Here is a 19,296-nt window from a genome sequence, read left to right on the forward strand (position 1 = left end):
TGCAGCAGACACGTCTCCTAGCCAGCTGCAGATGTAATTAGCAACAGATGAGGTTCACGTACCATTGGCTTATGGCCACAGCAACAAGACTAGGTATGCTCACCTGGCCAAGTTGACAACTGAATCTAACTAACACAGTCCCCTAGGCTCATCCGTCTTGTCATGTGATGTTCTGATATGTTGTATTCTCATTTTCTTTCATCTTCAGATAACTGCTGATTTCTCCAGTAATTTCTTCTTTGATCCACTGGTTGTTTAAGAGTATGTTATTTAATCTCCATATATTTGTGAAAATTCTTGTTCTTTGGTGGCTATTGATTTCCAGCTTCATTCCATTGTGATCAGAGAAAGTGCTTTGAATAATTTCAGTGTTTTAAAATTTATAAAGACCTGCTTTGTGCCCCAGGATATGATCTATCCAGGAGAATGTTCCATATGTGCTAGAGACGAATGTATCTCTTGGTGTTTTGGTATATAACGACCTATATATTAATTCACTTATCACATTGTTTTACTTTTTTCCTTGTTGATCCTCTGTCTGGTTGTTCTGTCTCTAGAGGAGAGTGGTGTATTGAAGTCTCCTACAATTATTGTTGAAACATCTATCACTCCTTTCAGTTTGCCAATGTTTGTCTCGTGTACTTTGAAACTCCTTGATTGGGGGCATAAACATTTATGATTGTTATTTCTTCTTCGTTAATTGTCCCTTTCATTAATATATAATATCCTTCTTAGTCTCTTCTGAAGTCTTTACATTTAAAGACTATTTTGTCTTATACTAGCATAGGTATTCCTGCTTTCTTTTGGTTACAGCTTACGTGGAGCATCTGTTTCCATCCTTTCACTTTCAATCTATTTGTATCCTTGTATCTAAGATGAGTTTCTTGTAAGCAGCAGATAACTGGATCATGTTTCTTAATCCATTCTGCCAATCTGTATCTTTTAACTGGTAAATTTAGTCCATTAACATTCAAAATTATTACTGTAAAGGCATTTCTTGAATCACCATCTTATCCTTTGGATTTCATTTGTCAGTTCTATATATTCTTTACCCCTTTCTCTTTTTATCCTTTAAGTTACTCTTGCTAGTACTCTTTAATTCTGTGCCCTCCTCTAGAACTCCCTCTCCTGTCTTTTTTTCCTTCCAGCCAGTAGAACTCCCTTTAGTATTTTCTTGTAGAGCTGGTATCTTATTGATAAATTCTCTCAGCCTTTGTTTGTCTGTGAAATTTTAATCTCTCCCTCAGTTTTGTTTTAATATATATATATAAGCAACATACAACACAAACATTCTTAACGTACAAACAACCCATATATGCTGTACAATCAATGGCTCACAATATCATCACATAGTAGTATATTCATCACCATGATCATTTTTTAGAACTCTTGCATCACTCCAGAAAAAGAAAAAACAAAAAAACATGCATACCATACCACTTACCCCTTCTTCCAATTGACCATTAGAATTGCCATCTACCCAATATATTTTTAACTTTTGTTCCCCCTATTTCTTCCTATACCCCTTACCACTCCCTTTCATTGATCACTAGTATTTCAGTCTACTTAATTTGTTTTAACATTTGTTCCCCCTATTATTTATTTATTTTTAATCCATATTTTTTACCCATCTGTCCATACCATAGATAAAAGGAGCATCAGACACAAGGTTTTCACAATCACATAGTCACACTGCAAAATCTGTATCATTATACATTCATCTTCAAGAAACATGGCTACTGGAGCCCAGCTCTATAGTTTCAGGCATTTCCCTCTAGCCTCTCTAATGCACCTTAAACTAAAAAGTCTCCCTCAGTTTTGAAGGACAGTTCGACTGGGTACAGAATTATTGGTTGGAAACCTTTCTCTTTCAGGATCTTAAATATATCATATCACTGCCTTTTCAACTCTATAATGCCAGTTGAGTAGTCCAAACTCAGTCTTATGTGGTTTCCTTTTATGTAGCAGTTGGTTTTTCTCTTGCTGCTTTCAGCATTTTCTGCTTCTCTTCAACATTTGATGGACTGATTAGTATGTATCTTGTGGAAGGCCTATTTGGATTTATTCTCTTTAGAGTTCGTTGGACTTCTTTGATTTGCATATTTATATCTTTTATAAGGGTTAGGAAGTTTTCTCCCATTATATCCTTAACTCATCTCGTAGCCCTTTACTCTTCTCTTCTCCTTCTGGAAGCTAATGATTGTAATATTTGTTTGCTTTGTTTTGCCCATCATTTCCCTGAAATCCAGTTTAAGTTTTTCCATTTTTTTTACCATTTGCTCTTTTGTGTGTTCGAAATCAATTATCCTGTCCTCTAGTTTGCTTAGTCTTTCTTCTGCCTCTTCAAATCTGTTGTGTGTCTCTAGCATAGTTTTGAGTTGGTCTGCAGCATCTTTAATCTGTGATTTTTGCTATTTTTCTATTCTTTCAAATTCCTATTTATGTTCTTCTAGTATCTTCTTGATCTCCTTTATGTCATTAATCATCCCATTGATTTTTAATTAGTGGAGTTATATGAACATCTTTGATTAATTGCCCCAAAATCTGTGTCTCTTCCAGGGTTTTAATTTGGTTATTAAGCTGGGCTATATCCGTCTCCATCTTGGTATGCTTAGTGATCTTCTGTTGCCTTCAAGGCATGTAAATATCTTGATAGGGTTACTTTGGAAGTTGATTTCCTTCAGTAATCTAAAGCTTTGTATTTGCAAGATGAATGTGGAGCAGGATGTGGTGCATGAGATGGGGTACAACAGTGCAACGATGATTGTGGCGCAAGTATAGATGAGGTTGGGGATGCTACACTGGTGCCTGTGAGTGTGGGGTGCAGTGCGGGTGCCATGGGGATGGGGTGCAACTCAGGCAGGCCTTGGAGCACAGGAGCTGGGTGTGACAATGGGGGACACAGAGGTAGGGCATGGCAAGAGTCAAATGGAGGGGTGCTGTGCGAATGCTTGGGGGCTGGTGCTCAGGCAGGATGTAGGTGAGTGTGTGAAGCATAGGGTTATGGATATCAGGGTGTGGGGTATGGGGCACAGAAGTTGAGGCACTGGGACGGTGGGGCATGGAGTGTCCTTGTGCAGGGGTAGGGGTCCACCTGGGCTGGGTTACAGATGTGTGAGTGTGTAGGGGCTGGACATAGGTCGCAGGGGTTGCAGAAAGTGAGTTAGGTGTAGGTGATGTCTGGTGGGTGGGGCCCTGGCATGTGTGTGCAGGTGTGGGGTAGTTGTGGCAGGGGTGCACATGTGTGCAGGGCGGGGGTTATGTAGCACAGATGCACTCCTGTGCACCTGCCAGGTGTGGGAGCAGGACACTTGAGCCAAGGGTGGCGGGAGGGGGTGGTGGTAAGGGTGTGCACGTGTGCAGAGCAGGGAGGTGGGATATACGGGTCAGAAGGTCAGTGCACAAATATGTGATTGCCCGGTGGGGAGAATGTGTGCTCATTTACAAGTCTTTGGGATGGGGCCTGGTGTGTGCAGGTCTGGGGGTGGGGCCCTGGTATGTACTGCACAGACCTCAGGGGCAGCAGGGTAGGGTTGTTCCTGTGTGGGCTGGGAGCAGGTGTGGCCTGGAGTTGTGGGGGCATGGCATGTGTGTGCACTTGCACGTAGGTGGATCTGGGTAGGGGGGTGGATGCTGATGTATATGTGCACAGAGCTGGGGTGGAGGGGCAGCTGTGTCTGACTGTGGCCTGGGCATGAGGGTGAGCGTCTACAACTTGTATGTGCAGGCAACTTGGATGCTTAGATGATGGCCTGCATGGGACAGGGAGGGGGAGATAGGGCTTGAGGGACTGGGAGCGGGTGTGTAGGTCTTGGGAGGGGAGGGGCAAGACCGTGCAGTTGTACAGGAGAGGTGGGTTGGGTTGGGGCAGGCATGTGTACGTTTGCAGTGAGGTGGTGTGGGATGGGGACACGTGCAGGATGGGGGGGTTGGGGTGGGGGTGCTTGGAGCGAGGTGGGGGCAGGCAGGCAGCAGGACAAGGTTCAGGTACATGGGGGGAGGGGAGAGTTACAGGTCGTGGAGAAGGGGCAGTGGGCACAAGTGTAATGCATTCAAGGAACGCTGCTTGGCTTTTTTCCTAGTCCGTCTTATGGTCTGTGCACTCCTGAGGGCTCCGGGCTTCTGTTTGGAAAGGGGCACGTTAGGTTGTTTGCAGTGGCTGAATGGTCTGCGGTTCTCTATGTCTCAGTTCTTCAGCTTTTGCAAGTAGGGCCTCCCTATGTGGTGTAAAAGACCCTCCCAGGTCACTTACACCCTGGAATTGCTATCCTCCATCGCCTTCCCATTACTTCTCTAGCTATTCCTTGGAGCAGGGGTGAACTTGACCTTCCCTATTGTGTTATCTTCCCAGAACTGTTCTCAGAGGCTCTTAAGAGGATGGGGCTTATGTAGGAAGAGAAAACCTAAGTCAGTATCTGCCTCTTTCCTTTCTCTTTGGTTTGAAACCAGCTTCTCTGGACTGTCCTCCCTCTGCCTGCCTCTTGAAATAGAGTGGTCTCCAAGTCATAGATTTGTCCTCCTTCTAAAAAAGCATCCACAGTTTTCGATTCTCTGATCTGTAGCTGTCTGAATGTAGGCAGGACTCTTACTTCTTGCCTAGCCACAGTTCTAATTATCATACAACATTTATCAAGTGCTTGCCCTGTGCCAAGCATTTTACATACATTATCTGTGTGAATCCTCAGAGCAACTCACTGGGGCAGGTGTTATTATTCCCATTGGGGTAGGTGTTAACATCATCTCCCTTTCTCAGCCAAGGTAAGTGAGGCTCAGAGAGGTTAAGTAGCTTGCCAAGGTCACAGGCAGTTATGTGGCTGAGCACCAAAGTCCATGTACTCAACCGATAGCCTCTCACTTCGCTCGCAGTGGCTACCATTAACCCAGTATTCCTTGTGTCTTCTTGTAGGTGACCCCAGGCCAGAATGGGGGACTCCAGAGACCTTTGCCCCCACCTTGACTCTATAGGGGAGGTGACTAAAGAGGACTTGCTGCTCAAATCTAAGGTAAAGGACCAGAGCTTAAAGAGGCAAGACCATACCAGGGCCATGTTCCTGGGGTATGAACATTGCTGAGGCAGTGGAAAAACTGGCTTCTTGACAGTTTCTGTTCTGCCTTTTGTGAAAATGGAAAAGCTGGCATCTGGTTTTGGAGGCCTTCTTCCTGAGACTATCCCTAATAGCCATTAATTATAACTCAAACCAGTCCATTTTGGAACTGCTAATACTCTTTGTTCGTTAGCTATTGGAGTGAGTGCACAGAACATTTCTAAGTCAAGGAGTGAATCATACTTTCAGAGTCCACGGGCGTTTTTACAAATGTAACCTGAGGAATGCTCAGGTGGCCTGTGATGAGGAGACAGGCCTCTTCCCTGGACTAGGGAGGATGCATTGCCACCCTTGTCATCTTTATTTTGTTGAACTAAATACTTTGGCACGGTTCAAAAATGAAACAATAGAAGATAAATGGCAAGAAGTCCCCCTCCCATCCTTAGGAGCACCTTCCCCACCCCACCCTCAGGTAACCACTTCCAATAGTTTCTTTTGTAGCTTTTCAAAGTTTCTTTCTGTAAATACAAACAAATATGCTTACTTTTCATTTCCCTCTTTTTTACATAAGAAGTAGCATCCTATAGACAGTATCCTATAACTTGCTTTATTCACATAACAATGTATCTTGGAGCTCTTTCAACATGATTACGTAGAGGCAGCTTTCTCATTCTTCTATTTGTCTATAAGTTACATTATATTTCATTGTAAACATGATAGCTAATCCACTACAGAAAGCTGTAGTGGACACGTGCTGTTTTTAATCTCTTGCCAATTCAAATGATGCTACAGGGCATGGCCTCACAGAAACATGTACAGAGTTATATGTAAGGCAAGTTCCCAGAAGTGGAGTAATTTTATTGCCCAATATTCTTTCCAGAAATTCTAATACTGGGTTGTTCAACCTTACTGCACCAGCAGATTCTTGGTGGCCTTTGTCTGAGCTGGGTTAGTAATGAGCCAGGAGAGGCAGCTGGTTCTTCTGAGTACTTGTAACTTTTTTTGGAAGCGATTTCAATTCTCGTGTGGTTTGGAGGAGAGGGAGAGGGAGGCTTTGGTGCATTTAAACTGTCTAATCCTGGTTTCTCTCACAAAGGAGAGACACTGCACAGAGGAAGAAGTAAGACATACCGGAAGGATTTTTCCTCCAAAGGATATGGGAATTAGGGGAATTTGAGAGGAGAAAGGATATAAATATGGAGGGAGGAGGAAGACAGAACATAGGAAAATTAGGACATGGATGTCTGAAGGTTTTGTAAGTGCTTCTGGATCAGAAATATCAAAAACATTTGGAGATATCTCACTGCTTGCATATCAGAGAACATGTCTACAGCACCTCTTTGGGTATCAAGACAACTATAAAATAAAATCAACACTAAAAAATTATTATAGTATCATATTTGCAACATAACATTCCCATTTTAACCACTTTCAAATATATACTTAAGTTATGTTAATTAATTCACAGTATTGTGCTGCCATTACCACCATCCGTTACCAAGACTTTCCCATTACCCTGTGTGGAAACTCTATACCTGTTAACATATCCTTCTCATTTCCTACCCTTGGTACCCTGTAATCTTCTTTCCATCTCTATGAATTTACGTATTTTACTTAATTCATGTAAGAGCATGCATTTGTCTTTTTGTGTCTGGCTTATTTCACTTTCAACATTGTTGTAAAATATCCAGGAGAGGCAAGAATAAGAACAGGTAGGAAATACTAATGACTGAGAAATTTTTGAAAAAAGTGTCTTAACTTCACCTAATGGTCAGGGATATTGCTAGTGAAAGCAAAAGGATTATTATTTTTTAAATTTTTATTGTAAGCAACAAACAAACATGCAAACATTCTTTTTTAAAATTTAAAAAAATATTTTGTTGTTAAACAACAAACAATACAGACATTGTTGACATGGTCACAACCAGTGGCTCACAATATCGTCACATAGTTGTGTATTTATCACCATGATCATTTTTATGAACATTTGCATCTCTCCAGCAAAAGAAATTAGAAAGAGAAAAGAAAAATCTCATACATGCCATACCCCTTACTGCTCCCTCTTGTGGACCACTAGTATTTCAATCTACTCAATTTATTTTAACCTTTGTTTCCCCTATTACTTGTTTATTTCTTATCCATATTTTTTACTCATCTGCCCATATCATAGATAAAAGGAGCATCAGAAACAATCATACAGTCTCATTTCAAAAGCTATATCCTTACGCAATCATCTTGAAGAAACATGACTACTGGAACACAGCTCTCCAGTTTCAGGTACTTCCCTCTAGCCACTTTAATACACCATAATGGGAAAAGGGGATATCCTTATAATGTGTAAGAAGAACCTTCAGGATAACCTCTTGACTCTGTTTGAAATCTCTGACACTGACACTTTATTTTGTCTCATTTCTCTCTTCCCCCTTTTGGTCAAGAAGGTTTTCTCAATCTGTTGATGCCGAGTCCCAGCTCATCCTAGGATTTCTGTTTCACGGCATTACCAGGGAGGTTTCCACCCTGGGAGTCATGTCTCACATAAAGGAGAGGGGAGAGCAGCGAGTTCGCTTGCTGTGTCGGCTGAGAGAAAGAGAGGCCACATCTGAGCACAAAAGAGGATCTCTGGGGTTGACTCTTAGGCCTAATTTTAAATAGGTTTACCCTATCCTTTGCAGGGATAAGTTTCATAGGGGCAAACCCCAAGATTGAGGGCTCGGCCTATTGATTTCGGTTGTCTCTACTGCTTGTGAGAATATCAGGAATTCTCCAAATGGGGAAGGTAAATTTTTTTTCCCCTTTCTGACCTTTCCCCCAAGGGGACTTTGCAAATACTTCTTTATTCACTGTTCAAATCACTCAGATTTATCAGGGCATCACACTAACCTGGACAAACCAACAAAATCTCATTCCCTATTCAAGGTTTCATGTACTTATGGTGTTCAGTTAAATTGTCCATATAAGTTAAATTAGGAAGTGCACTAGTCAAAATATAAATTTTGCACCAGATAAACATTTCTTGCTTTAGTCTCATACAGAAGTTGAAGTTTAAAATATGAATGACCGTCTCTTTTCAATACCCTGCAATATTGCCACTCCTTTGTTCTTCCTCATGCAAAAGCATTTTTTAATTTGTACATTTAGTCACTATCCTTGTACCCTCTGGGCATTCCTGAATTATACATCTCAGTCTTTATTATCCATCTTTCCTTTTGGTTTCATATGTGTCCCCAGCCCTTCTCCCTCTATCATTCTCATATTCAACTTCATTCAGTATACTTACATTATTGTGCTACAATCAGGTAGTATTGTGCTATCCATTTCTGAATTTTTACAGTCAGTCCTGTTGCACAATCTGTATCCTTTCAGCACCAATTACCTGATTTCTACCCTATTTCTATCTCCTAATAACCTGTGTTCTTAACTGAAATTCTCTAAGTTCACTCATTAATATTAGTTCATATCAGTGAGCTCATATAGTTTTTTTTTTTTCATGGGCAGGCACTGGGAAATGAACCCAGGTCTCCGGCATGGCAGGCCAGAACTCTGCCTGCTGAGTCACCGTGGCCTGCCCCATACAGTATTTTTTCTTTTAAAACAAGAGGATTCTATTTTCAGATGGACAGAAATAGAGACTGATCACATTTGGAGCTGACGGTGATAGCAAAAAATGGGCCATTCATACTTTGGTGGGACTGGGAATTAATGTAACCTTTAAGGAGGCAATTCCATTTCTCCAAAAGAAATTTGTCCAATAGAAATGTTAGTATCAGTTATAAAGGTACAGATATAAAAGTATTTATTAAGCATTATTTGTCAAAAGAAAAAAAAATGGCAGCCTGAATATTCATTCATCAAGAAGGGAATGGATGTGCAAGTTATGACATCCCCATACTTTGAAATTATTAGGAGAACACTGTGCAATTATTGAACAGAATGTGTTGAAATTTCCATGTTTTGTTTAGCAGGATGTCCATAAATAAGTGAAAAAAGCATGTCACAGAGATACATATAGTATGATCTTATTTTTATTCAAAATTACACCCCCCCCGAATCTATATATGTATAAGAATGAAATATAGAGGGATATACTCTCAGGTTATTGATAACATGTTTCTTTTTTGAATTATTTTATAATTTTTTATTATTTGCATCACTGAAATAGAAAAAAAACTATGAAGACTGGGGTGAATTGTGAAATAAAAAAAATCACAGAAAAGATTTACAAGTTAGGAAAGGCGAGGGCCTGCTTCTTTGAGTCTACTAAGTAAGCAGACTGATCTCTTACCCATCCCCACAACATCCTCAGCAAAGGACCCTAGATCACAGATGGCAGGTTTCAGCTTCATTGTAGGGTATAAGCTGCTTCATCTCAACCCTAATGAGGACTCAGTGTTCAGGCTGTTAAGAAACACAGCCAAAACCTGGGTTTAGTGAGAGTGGAAAGTTCTCATGGACTCCTGGGAACCAGTATGACCACTCTCGGGGAAACCAGTTTCCTGGCTGGGAAGTTTAATGACCTTCCTTCTCTGGGTTCTTTGGCTTCACCTTCTGACCCTGCTGCCCACTGGGTGTGTGTCTGTGGCAGGGATATCACCTCTCTGACCCTCAGTTTCTCCTTTCTAAAAAGAGAATATTGATGGAACTAATGCACAGGCCATGTGGGGATTGTATGAGTAATGGTATATAACTTAGTTGGATTCTAGACTTGTCCTAATCCCTCTCCAGGCATCAGGTTCACTCTGACTGCTCTTAATACTGTAACTGCTGTCAGAAACAGGTCATTTAGAGTTAATCTTATGGCTGGTTGTGTCATGACGGGCTTTGTAGAATCTCATTTGGGAATTGCTGTTCTAGACATGTACAGACAAAATTATTTTGGGTATAGTTTAACCCACTGTAACAAAGAGAACATGAAATACAGTGGTTTAAAGAAAGATAGTTTATTTCTTTCTTGTAAAATAAGCCAGGGGTAGGGCTGGTAGGGTGGCTTTACTGTTCTCAACATGTGGCTTTCATCTCTGGGCCTATGGTCGGTGCTTCAGTTCCCACTATCACATCCATATTCTAGCTAGTGGAAAGAGGACAAAGAATAAGGATTGCATACAACTTGCAAGAGTGGCGCACATCACTTTTCGCTTACATCTCATTGGCTAGAACTGAGCAACAGGATCATAATGAGACACAGGAGAAGTTGGAAAATGTAGTCTGTAGCTGATTGACCATATGCTCAGCCAAAATTTGTGCATTTTATTATTAAAATGAGAAAGGAAGAAAGGGTATTGGTAGACAAGGAACAGGCTCTGTCAACCAGACTAAGGTCAACATTTATATAACCTAATTTGTACAGACATTCTGCACACATGGGGCTAGACAAAACAAACTGTCCCTTTTTCATGGAGCCCATAGTTTAATTGGGAATAATCTAAATAAGTAAGTGCAACAAAGAAGAAGTAGATGGTGTGGTGAGAGAGGATATTAAAGAGTCTGTTTATTTAAGTTTTAAGTAATTTTATTTGAAAATGTTTTTATAGGCACATGGTTAAAAAAAAAGTCAAACAATAAAGCATAAAATAAGTCTGTCTCCTACTCCTGCCCCAATGAGTTACCTAGATTGGTAATTGGTAAAGGCATTTCTGAGGAGAGACCTTTAAGCTGAGAACTTTAGGTGTGTAAACATTAGCTCGGTGGAGCTGAGTGTGTGCAGGCCTCCAGGTGGGAGCAGCAGTAAGTGGATAGGCCTAGGCACAGGCTTCAGGCATTCAAGGAAGGCCTCCCGCAGCCTGCTCACCCATTGCTCATTCTCTTTCACTTTCACTCACACAGGGAACCTGTCAGTCCTGTGGAGTTACTGGACCAAACCTTTGGGCCTGTCTCCAGGTAAAGTATCCTGCAGCTGTTGGAAGGTGTGAATTCTCACTGCCCGTAGTTGGCTGGGAACATCTGTCCTTTGGTCGCCACTGATGGAAACCTTGAACAAGGACACGAGGATACTGAACATCCCAGGTGTAGTTCCCAAGCCCAAGCCAAGAGGGCTCCAGAGTCAATGAGTCTCTAAGTTGGGAACCCTGGCAGCCATTAAAAATGACATAATGAAAAAGCAGATTTAGAGAAGACTGAACTGAATGATCTCATCTTTGTAAAAAGTCAAAACAGAATTCTATACTTGCATGTTTATGTGAGAGTTGATGTAAGACATCTTGGGTTTAAACACTAGCATTACCTCTTAGTAACATTTTGTGCTTGGGCCAGTCTTATGTCTCTTCTCTGGGCCTTTGTTTCCCCATCCTATAAAATAGGGGCCATAACACTGACAGTAGTCCCCGCCTTATGGGGTTAGGTAGAATTTGAAGAGATGATGCTTGTGATGTATTTAGTATGGTGTGTGGCCCATATAAAGTATCCAGTAAAATCTGATAGTGTTTATCAGAATTATTACCTTTTAAAAAGAATAAGAGAAGGTAAGGCAAATTTTATCTGGGCAGGAGAATTACAGGTAATTTTCTTTTTTTCTCTGATTTTGTAGTATTTTCCAATTTTTTCTGCAAGGTGTATTACTTTTTTTTACATAGGCAGACACCAGGAAACAAACCTGGGTCTCCAGCATGGCAGGTGAGAACTCTGCCTGCTGAGCCGCTGTGACCCACTGTGTATTACATTTTGTAATCATAGTAAAAGTGACTATTGCCTAATATAAATTTTCTTTAAAAAAAAATAGAAAGAAAGAAAAAGGAAAGAAAAATACAAGTAGAAAAGAATAAAGAAAAGATAAGACAGCCCTAAGGAATAAAGACTTCACAGTCTAATTCAGGCTTTGCAGAAGACACAGGGCCCTAAGCAGGACTTTAGCCTCTTCTCTTTGGGCCTGTCACTCTGCATAAAGTACATTACTTAGTATATGCAAGACACTGTTCTGAGCACCAGGGGTTAGCAAAAAGTATAAGATTTGTTCCTACCTTGTCAGAGTCCATAGTCTCCCTGGAGAAACAGGTAGGGGAGCATGCAGAAAATGATACATCCTTTATGACTCAGCCGAAAGCTCATTTTCTTGGAAAGGCCCTCGCCAGCCTGTGTGATACTAATCACAGTGCAAATGACACTGAATGTTCTCATGGAGAAGGAGGTGTGATTGCATTAGTTACTGGCTGTGCTGAGGCCCACAGTGATAAAATGCCTGAGCTGAGCCTTGGAAGGTGGGTAGACTTGGGATAGGGGAGTGCAAAGCCAAAGGTGGACCCATCAGGGAGATGCTGGCCCCACTATGGGGCATTGGGTCTGCATTGGGTGCAACCTTCTCTGTCCCTTGCTTTGAACACCTCGTGTACCTGTTCAGCTTCCTCCATTAGATAACAGATATGGGACCCAGGATCCCTCACCAAAAGCATGTGTCCTAAAGACTGGCCCATGAGGAAGTGGGATGAGAGTCTGGAAATGAGAGTTGATGAGAGAGGGCTGACTGGAGATGGCGAGGGCCTGGACCCCATCCCATCTGCCATCCTATTAGTAACTCCTCCCTGTGCCTCTCAAAGGAGAGAAGCAACCTGGGGCACATGCCTGTCTTAAGCAGAGGTCAGGGGTGACATTTTTGGTGGCCTCCCCTGCCCAACAAGAACTTCAGGTATGTAAATCTGCTCTTTCAGAGTGGCGGGGCATCAATCCCTTGTTAGGTAGAATTGGAAATTGTGGAAGGTACAGCATGTGGGCCAAGAGGTACGACTGATTTTGGGGGTGAAGTCAGAGGCTCACTGTGCTGACACTGTCCTCTTGGCTACTTCCAAATCCATTCTCCTTCCTTCCTCCCAGGTCACCTGCCCCTATGTTGGTTGTGGAGAATCGTTTGCTGATCACAGCACTATTCATGCACAGGTGAGTGTGGTAACTAAGAGCATGGGCTCAGCAGTCAGGCAGCCCCAGGTTCAAAGCCCAGGTTCAGCTGCTAGCTCCAACCACTTGCTTGGAACCTCAATGGCTATAGCTATAAAATGGGAATAATAATAGTAGGATTGCTGTAGAGAAGCAAGTGATAAGAATACTTAGCACATTGTACCTGCCCTTGATATTCCTGGCAGGAGGGTGAGCAAATACTGAGCCTCTGCCCTGACAGGACCTCTTACTGAGGCCCAGAGAGCTAAGGCAGTCCCATTGTGGGCTTGGGGCTCTTGTGTGGCCAGTGTCTTCTTGACCTTGTTTTGGGTCTTACCTTCTAGGCAAAAAAGCACAACCTGACAGTGAACCTGACCACATTCCGAGTATGGTGTTATGCCTGTGAGAAGGAAGTGTTCCTGGAGCAGCGGCTGGCTGCTCACCTGCGAAGCCCCTCACCCAAGTTCTTGGAGCAGGTCAGAAGATGCAGTGGGATCAGTTTGGTTATTCGTGAGATTCTGTTGAGGACTGTTGGCTTGAGGACTCCAGCCTGGAGTGACTGGGGCAGCATGACTCATACACTCGTCATTGGGTCCAAGACCTAGTCTCTTCCTGGGTCACTAGTAACTTCGAGGAACTCAGATCAGCAAATGCTCTTTGAATACTAACTCTGTGCCCTCTGTGAGGGCATAAGGGCACAAAGGTGATTAACAGTAGTTCTCCCTTCAGAGCGCTTTGATGTCATAGGATGCAGACCCACAAAACTGTCTTATGAGGCACTGTGATAGTTCAGTGGTTGGGGAATGCCTAGGGGGTTAGGGACAGTATTTTCTCAGGGCTTTGGGGAGTGTAGATACCTTCTGGTGTCTTGTGGAGTGGGGCTTAACAAGATCATAGATGACCACTGAGTCCCAAATCTAGAAATGCTATCCCAAGGGAATAATGAGACAACAAATGAAGTTAGTCTCTCCAGCGTGATTTTCCATGGAAAAATCTGGAAACTAACTGGGTGATATGTCAACTAAATAATGATCCGTCAGCACAGCAGAATGGCATACAGCCGCTTAAGATGCCAGGGTTCAATGAGCTCACACATCTAAACTTTGCTCAGTGCCTGCTTTAGCTAATTAATGGTCAGAAAATCCTAGTTGTTGGAACTTCATACTAGAGTAGAAGCTTTGGAGAGGCCAGGTCTTTGTCTGTTTTTGCTTCTAATGCTTTATTTAGAGAAGGGGCTATAAAACAATATATACACTAATCTGTTTTTATGTTATATATATGTGTATACATTAAATATATACTAACAATTAACAAATTACATATTAAGTATAGACCATGTTAACAGTGATTATCTCAAGAATATTGCATTGCATCTTGTTTTTGTTTTTTCTTCGTGCTTTTTTTCCCCAAGTTTATTATTAACAAAATACATTACTCGTATTCATGTTTGTAAATGAAATACAAGTCCAGAAGTTCCCAGGATGAAGTCACCAATCCCATCTCTTTCCACAGCATCACCTGCTCAGAGTGGCTGGCTCAGCCCAGGCCCAGGCTGTGGGATTGTGGGGCTGGCTTCCTTTCTCCAGTGAGGCACATGAACCTCTGACCTCAACCCTTTTCTCTTCCCACTCCTGTTTTTTTCCTCACCTCCTCTGGGTCTTTAATGCAGGATTCTCCACCATCCTCTCACCTTCTGAAAACCGTCCCTGTTGCTGTGGCTGACGAGGGAGAGTCTGAGTCAGAAGATGATGACCTGAAACCTCGAGGTAACAGTCCCCATTATGGGAGAAGCTGTTGGGTCAGGCTGGGGGCCTGGCTGTGGGCTGGAAAGCTCTTAGTCTTTGCCTCTGCATGTATTATGCTGCCAGGGGTGGGGAAGGGAGGGATGACACAAGCGTGGCTTCCCTTTGAGTACACTGGAGGACCAGCCTGTTTCTGAGCTGAGGCCTGTCCTGCTGAAGTTGGAGAGCCTTGGCGATCTTAGTCCCCCCCATCTGTCCTTGAGGAAGCCAACTGCTTTGCACCTCGGCCTTCTAGTCTTCCCACAGTACAGACAGGCCGGATTAGGTTGAGGGTAAAGGAGTCCACATATTTAGTGCATTCAGTTAACTAAAACTGTTATGGGCAGGAGCCACATGAACTTAGTTGGGGAGATTTCAAGGGTGAAACAATATCTACCCCTATCCTCGTCTGATTGGGCTCTGGGGAGTTGAGAGCCACAGTTTACCTCCAAGGTAAGCGTGAATTTTGAGGTTTCCTCTCTTGAACAGTTCACTCATCTTCCCTTCCCCAATGTGTATTGGTTTCCTAGGCCTCACAGGCATGAAAAACCTTGGGAACTCCTGCTACATGAATGCTGCCCTGCAAGCCCTGTCCAATTGGTAGGTTGTCACCTCATCTGGGGGAATGGTGGAACTGGGAGCTATCCCTGGCAAAGCTCTGGAAACACCAGCAGCAGTCCCTGTGCTGTGGTGTGCATGCTGCCTGTGGGTGCATATGTGTGGCTATGTATAAAATCCTTAAAAACATGCATGCCCTTTGAGCCAAGTATCTCGTCAGTCATATGATCCTAAAGACATAATCAGAGGTGTTGGAAAATTGTATATTCAAGGATTTTCATTGCTCTTTTGTTGATTGGAAACACTTTGAAGGTCCAACCACAATGGATTGGTAAATTTATTGTAGCCCAGCCTTATAGGGAAACAAAAATAGAGTCACTAAAAATGGTAAAGGAAAAAATGGTGTAGGATGATACTTATTGAAGTGGAAAGGGGTTCATAGTATGGTAAGTGGGGGGAGGGGGGAAGAGGTTTTAAAGCTTTATATGTTACCATCCAATTTTGGGGGAAAAATACTAGTTTCCATGTAGGATAGGCTATCCACTCCACAAGGCCAAGGACTTCTCCTATATTTGACATAAGGTCTCCCACATGTTAGGGCTTCAGTATATATGCGAAGGAAGGAAGGAAGGAAAAAATGGACATGTATGCACAAAAAGGTCTGGAAGAATATACCCCAAAATGTTCAGAGTTGCTATCCTTAGGTGATAGGATTATGGTTGATTATTATTGTTTGTTTATCTGTATTTTGTAATTTTTCTAAAATGGTGGTGTATTTATTGTATAAAAGATAATTTTACAAAACATCAGGAAAGTGGGGCAGGTTAAAGGAGACTCCTTCAGGAAGGGTTTCCATGCAGTGGACTGATGGGTGGAATAAGAGGAGCTGGTCCCGTTCTCTTTTGTAGCAGCAGTCCCCTGACTCACGGGACCTCTGGTGGGGAGCTCACATCTGACTTGAGAGAGGCAAGGGTGGAATCCTTTTAGCTGTTTCTGGTCTAAGGGGCCACTGCATGTACTCTCATGAGCACTCGGCTTTTGCTTCTTTCCTCAGCTCTTTCTAAACAATGCCATGTTCCCTTTCTTTTCTCTTCTTGCTCACTCCCCCTATTCCACAGCCCTCCATTGACCCAGTTCTTCTTGGAGTGTGGAGGCCTGGTACGCACAGACAAGAAGCCAGCCCTGTGTAAAAGTTATCAGAAGCTGGTCTCTGAGGTCTGGCACAAGAAACGGTAAGTGAGTCCCTGACCTTGGGCAGATGCGTGGGGATGGTGTTATTCTATTGAGTACTTCCTTTGGCTTCTCCTGAGCCAAGTGCTTGATACACTTTACCCTGTATAGAACTTATAGCAACTCTGTAAGGTTTAGAACATATTCAACCTCTTTTACAGATGGGGAAACTGAGGTTCAGAGAGATTTCAGTATCTTGCAGAAGTCACACAGCTTGTAAAAGAAAGATAGAGCTAGAATTTGAACCTAGCATTGCTTCTGTCAGGTAGCCACTTTGCAGATGTATAATCTGATGCCCAGAGACATGCCATAACTAATTCTAGATTTCAGCTGTAACTGTACACATATGAAAGAATATTCATAAGTGGATGGCTAGTGTTAGTTGGACCAGGCTTCTAGAAGATCAGAAATTTGGATTAGCTCAAAGTCTGGGAAAATTTAAAATGAGTGCAAGGAAATATATAAAGTGTAAACGGTTATAAAATAGTATGATACAATAGAATTCTAATTTTGTAGAAGGCAAAATTTGTTTAAGCATATACTTGTATGTGTTTTGTATATTTTTATTTTTACAGAGAAAAATTAGAACTCTTAATGGTGGTTATCTCTGGGTGGTGGGATTAGCGGTGATGTTTCTTTGTTGTACTGTTTTTAAGTTTTAAATTTTTCATTAATGAAGATGTGTTACTTTTGAAATCAGAAAAACCACAGTAAATATAATTTTTTAATGAAAATGAATAACTTTTAAAGTGGACTTGTAGTTGACTAACTGGAAATGATGTCCTCCAAGTCAAGAGCTCTTTCTCTGGTTGAGGCAGCCATGACTTGACATTTTCTTTCTAAAACATAGAGATGTGTGAGCCTGCTGAGGCTCCTGGCCGGGTATGTACTTCCCAAAATTTCTGTCAGATTTCTGCTCTGAGACTGATTCAGCCTGCCTGCCTGCTCACAGGATTGAGCAGCTCAGGGCGGGCCACCTGGACTAACAGGTTTGGTCTCCCAACAGCCCAAGCTACGTGATTCCCAGCGGCCTGTCTCATGGGATCAAGTTGGTCAACCCGATGTTCCGAGGCTATGCCCAACAGGTAGGCTGTCTGAGCTGCTCAGGGAACACCTGGGGCCATTACTTATCAAGCCTGGCTTTGAAGCTAAAAGCCAGAGTGGAAAAATGGCAATAATAACTAACCATTGCTAGGCCTCTCATGGACCAGCCCTCACTGCCTAAGCACTTTATAGTGTGAAGACATTGGAGCCTCCCAGCAACCTGCTGAAACAGGTACTCCAGGTGTTTTCCCCACTTTACAGAGGGAGAAACTGAGGCTTTGGCAGCCAGGTCATTTCCTGGGTGACAGCTGATAAATGGCAGAGAGGGAATTTGAATTCAGGTAGTCTAATTCCAGAGTCTGTGCTCCGCAGCACTGCATTCAAAATGGCACACAGCTTCTGTTCCTCAAAGCACAGGCAGAATTTCACTTCTACTAAAAAAAAAAACCAAAAAAACACATATACACATCTGTGTCTATCTGTCTATGTATGTATGTATGCATGTATGTATGTATGTATCTCTCTCTCTCTCTCTCTCTCTCTCTCTATCTCAACCTACCAACCTAAATTCTAAAACCCCTTTAAAACCACCACATCTTTTTATTTTATAAAATCTACCTTAGGGTGGGCCACAGTGGCTCAGCAGGCAGACCTGCCATGCCAGAGACCTGAGTTCATTTCCTGGTGCCTGCCCATGTGAAAAAAAACAAAAAAAATCTACCTTAGCTCCAAGCTGCACTGATAGTTCATGTGGTTTAAGTCCCTACCCCAAACTACTGCATGGCCTGGGATTTCACTGTTGGGCTGAGGCATGGAGCTGAACCTGCTGCTTTATCTTTTCTGCTGACTGAATGTGGGGGCCGGGGATAAAGCAGTGATCTTACAAGAGATAACTTCAATTTTCTCTTCCTGCTCCTCACTCCTGTCTTCCCCATCCCTTCCTTGCCAGGGAGGCTGCCGGGCCTTTCTCTGCTCACGTACCCAACTGGGCCTGTCCAGCCTGAACACCTGGCTCTTGCCTGATAAACCCAACACTGCTTCAGCATCACTCTTTCTGAGGAATAACATTCAGGGAGACTGAGGTTCTACCACCTGCACTTTGTTAGATGTTACTACATGCTGCATGACAAGTATGGCATGATACTCTCACAGACTCTCATGGGATAGGTATTGTCATCACTTTTGTGTTATAGGTAAGGAGTGAGACTCAGAGAGGTTCTCCAACTTGCCCGGGTCACACAGCACAGAGCAGCAGGAATGTAATTCAAAGCTTGCTGAGCCCATGCCTCTCACCACAGTGCTGTCCTCACTTTGTACACAAGGTTCCTCCCTCAGGATCTCAGTGAGATCTTTGGCAAGTAAAGACCACCCAGCTGCAGAGTAACACCCATCTGGATGCCAGAAAAAGCATTTCTTTCTCCTGGTTCTTGAATGTTTCTGTCAGAAATGTAGGCTCAGTGTGGGCCACTCCTTTTTTTTTTTTTTTTTTTATTTTTATTGATAAAACCAAACAATATACAAACACAAACATTCTTTACATATGAACATTCCATACTTGGTGTGCCATCAATGGCTCACAGTATCATCACATAGTTGTATATTCATCACCATGATCATTTCTTAGAACATTTGCATCACTCCAGAAAAAGAAATAAAAAGAAAAAACTCATACATACCATACCCTGTACCCCTCCCTCTCATTGACCACTAGTATTTCCCTCTACCCAATTTATCTTAACATTTGTTCCCCTATTATTTATTTAGTTTTAATCCGTATTTTT

At 42.5% G+C, this 19,296-nt stretch overlaps 1 protein-coding gene and 1 long non-coding RNA gene across 11 annotated transcripts in view; one reads left to right on the forward strand and one right to left on the reverse strand.

The window, feature by feature from the left end:
- Positions 1 to 19,296, forward strand: part of USP20 (ubiquitin specific peptidase 20) — a 129,878-nt gene that overhangs the window by 94,449 nt on the left and 16,133 nt on the right. For all 10 annotated transcript variants that reach the window (XR_013169649.1, XR_013169650.1, XM_077147030.1 and 7 more), the window contains exons 2-9: positions 4,907 to 5,003; positions 10,866 to 10,919; positions 12,843 to 12,905; positions 13,247 to 13,378; positions 14,572 to 14,668; positions 15,214 to 15,283; positions 16,360 to 16,473; positions 17,478 to 17,556. Coding sequence is in view for 8 of the 10 variants with exons in the window: in XM_077147030.1 (XP_077003145.1) it covers positions 4,923 to 5,003; positions 10,866 to 10,919; positions 12,843 to 12,905; positions 13,247 to 13,378; positions 14,572 to 14,668; positions 15,214 to 15,283; positions 16,360 to 16,473; positions 17,478 to 17,556 (690 nt within the window). In the remaining 2 variants the exon portion in view is untranslated. The remainder of the gene's footprint in view (positions 1 to 4,906; positions 5,004 to 10,865; positions 10,920 to 12,842; positions 12,906 to 13,246; positions 13,379 to 14,571; positions 14,669 to 15,213; positions 15,284 to 16,359; positions 16,474 to 17,477; positions 17,557 to 19,296) is intronic.
- LOC143672200 (uncharacterized) lies at positions 10,883 to 14,636 on the reverse strand. The gene is made up of 3 exons (XR_013169670.1): positions 14,550 to 14,636; positions 11,996 to 12,117; positions 10,883 to 11,010 (listed from the first exon to the last, which is right to left on the reverse strand). It is a non-coding gene; the product is annotated as an uncharacterized LOC143672200 (long non-coding RNA).

This window comes from Tamandua tetradactyla, chromosome 2, assembly GCF_023851605.1.
Source record: "Tamandua tetradactyla isolate mTamTet1 chromosome 2, mTamTet1.pri, whole genome shotgun sequence".
In the NCBI taxonomy this organism is placed as follows: Eukaryota; Metazoa; Chordata; class Mammalia; order Pilosa; family Myrmecophagidae; genus Tamandua; species Tamandua tetradactyla.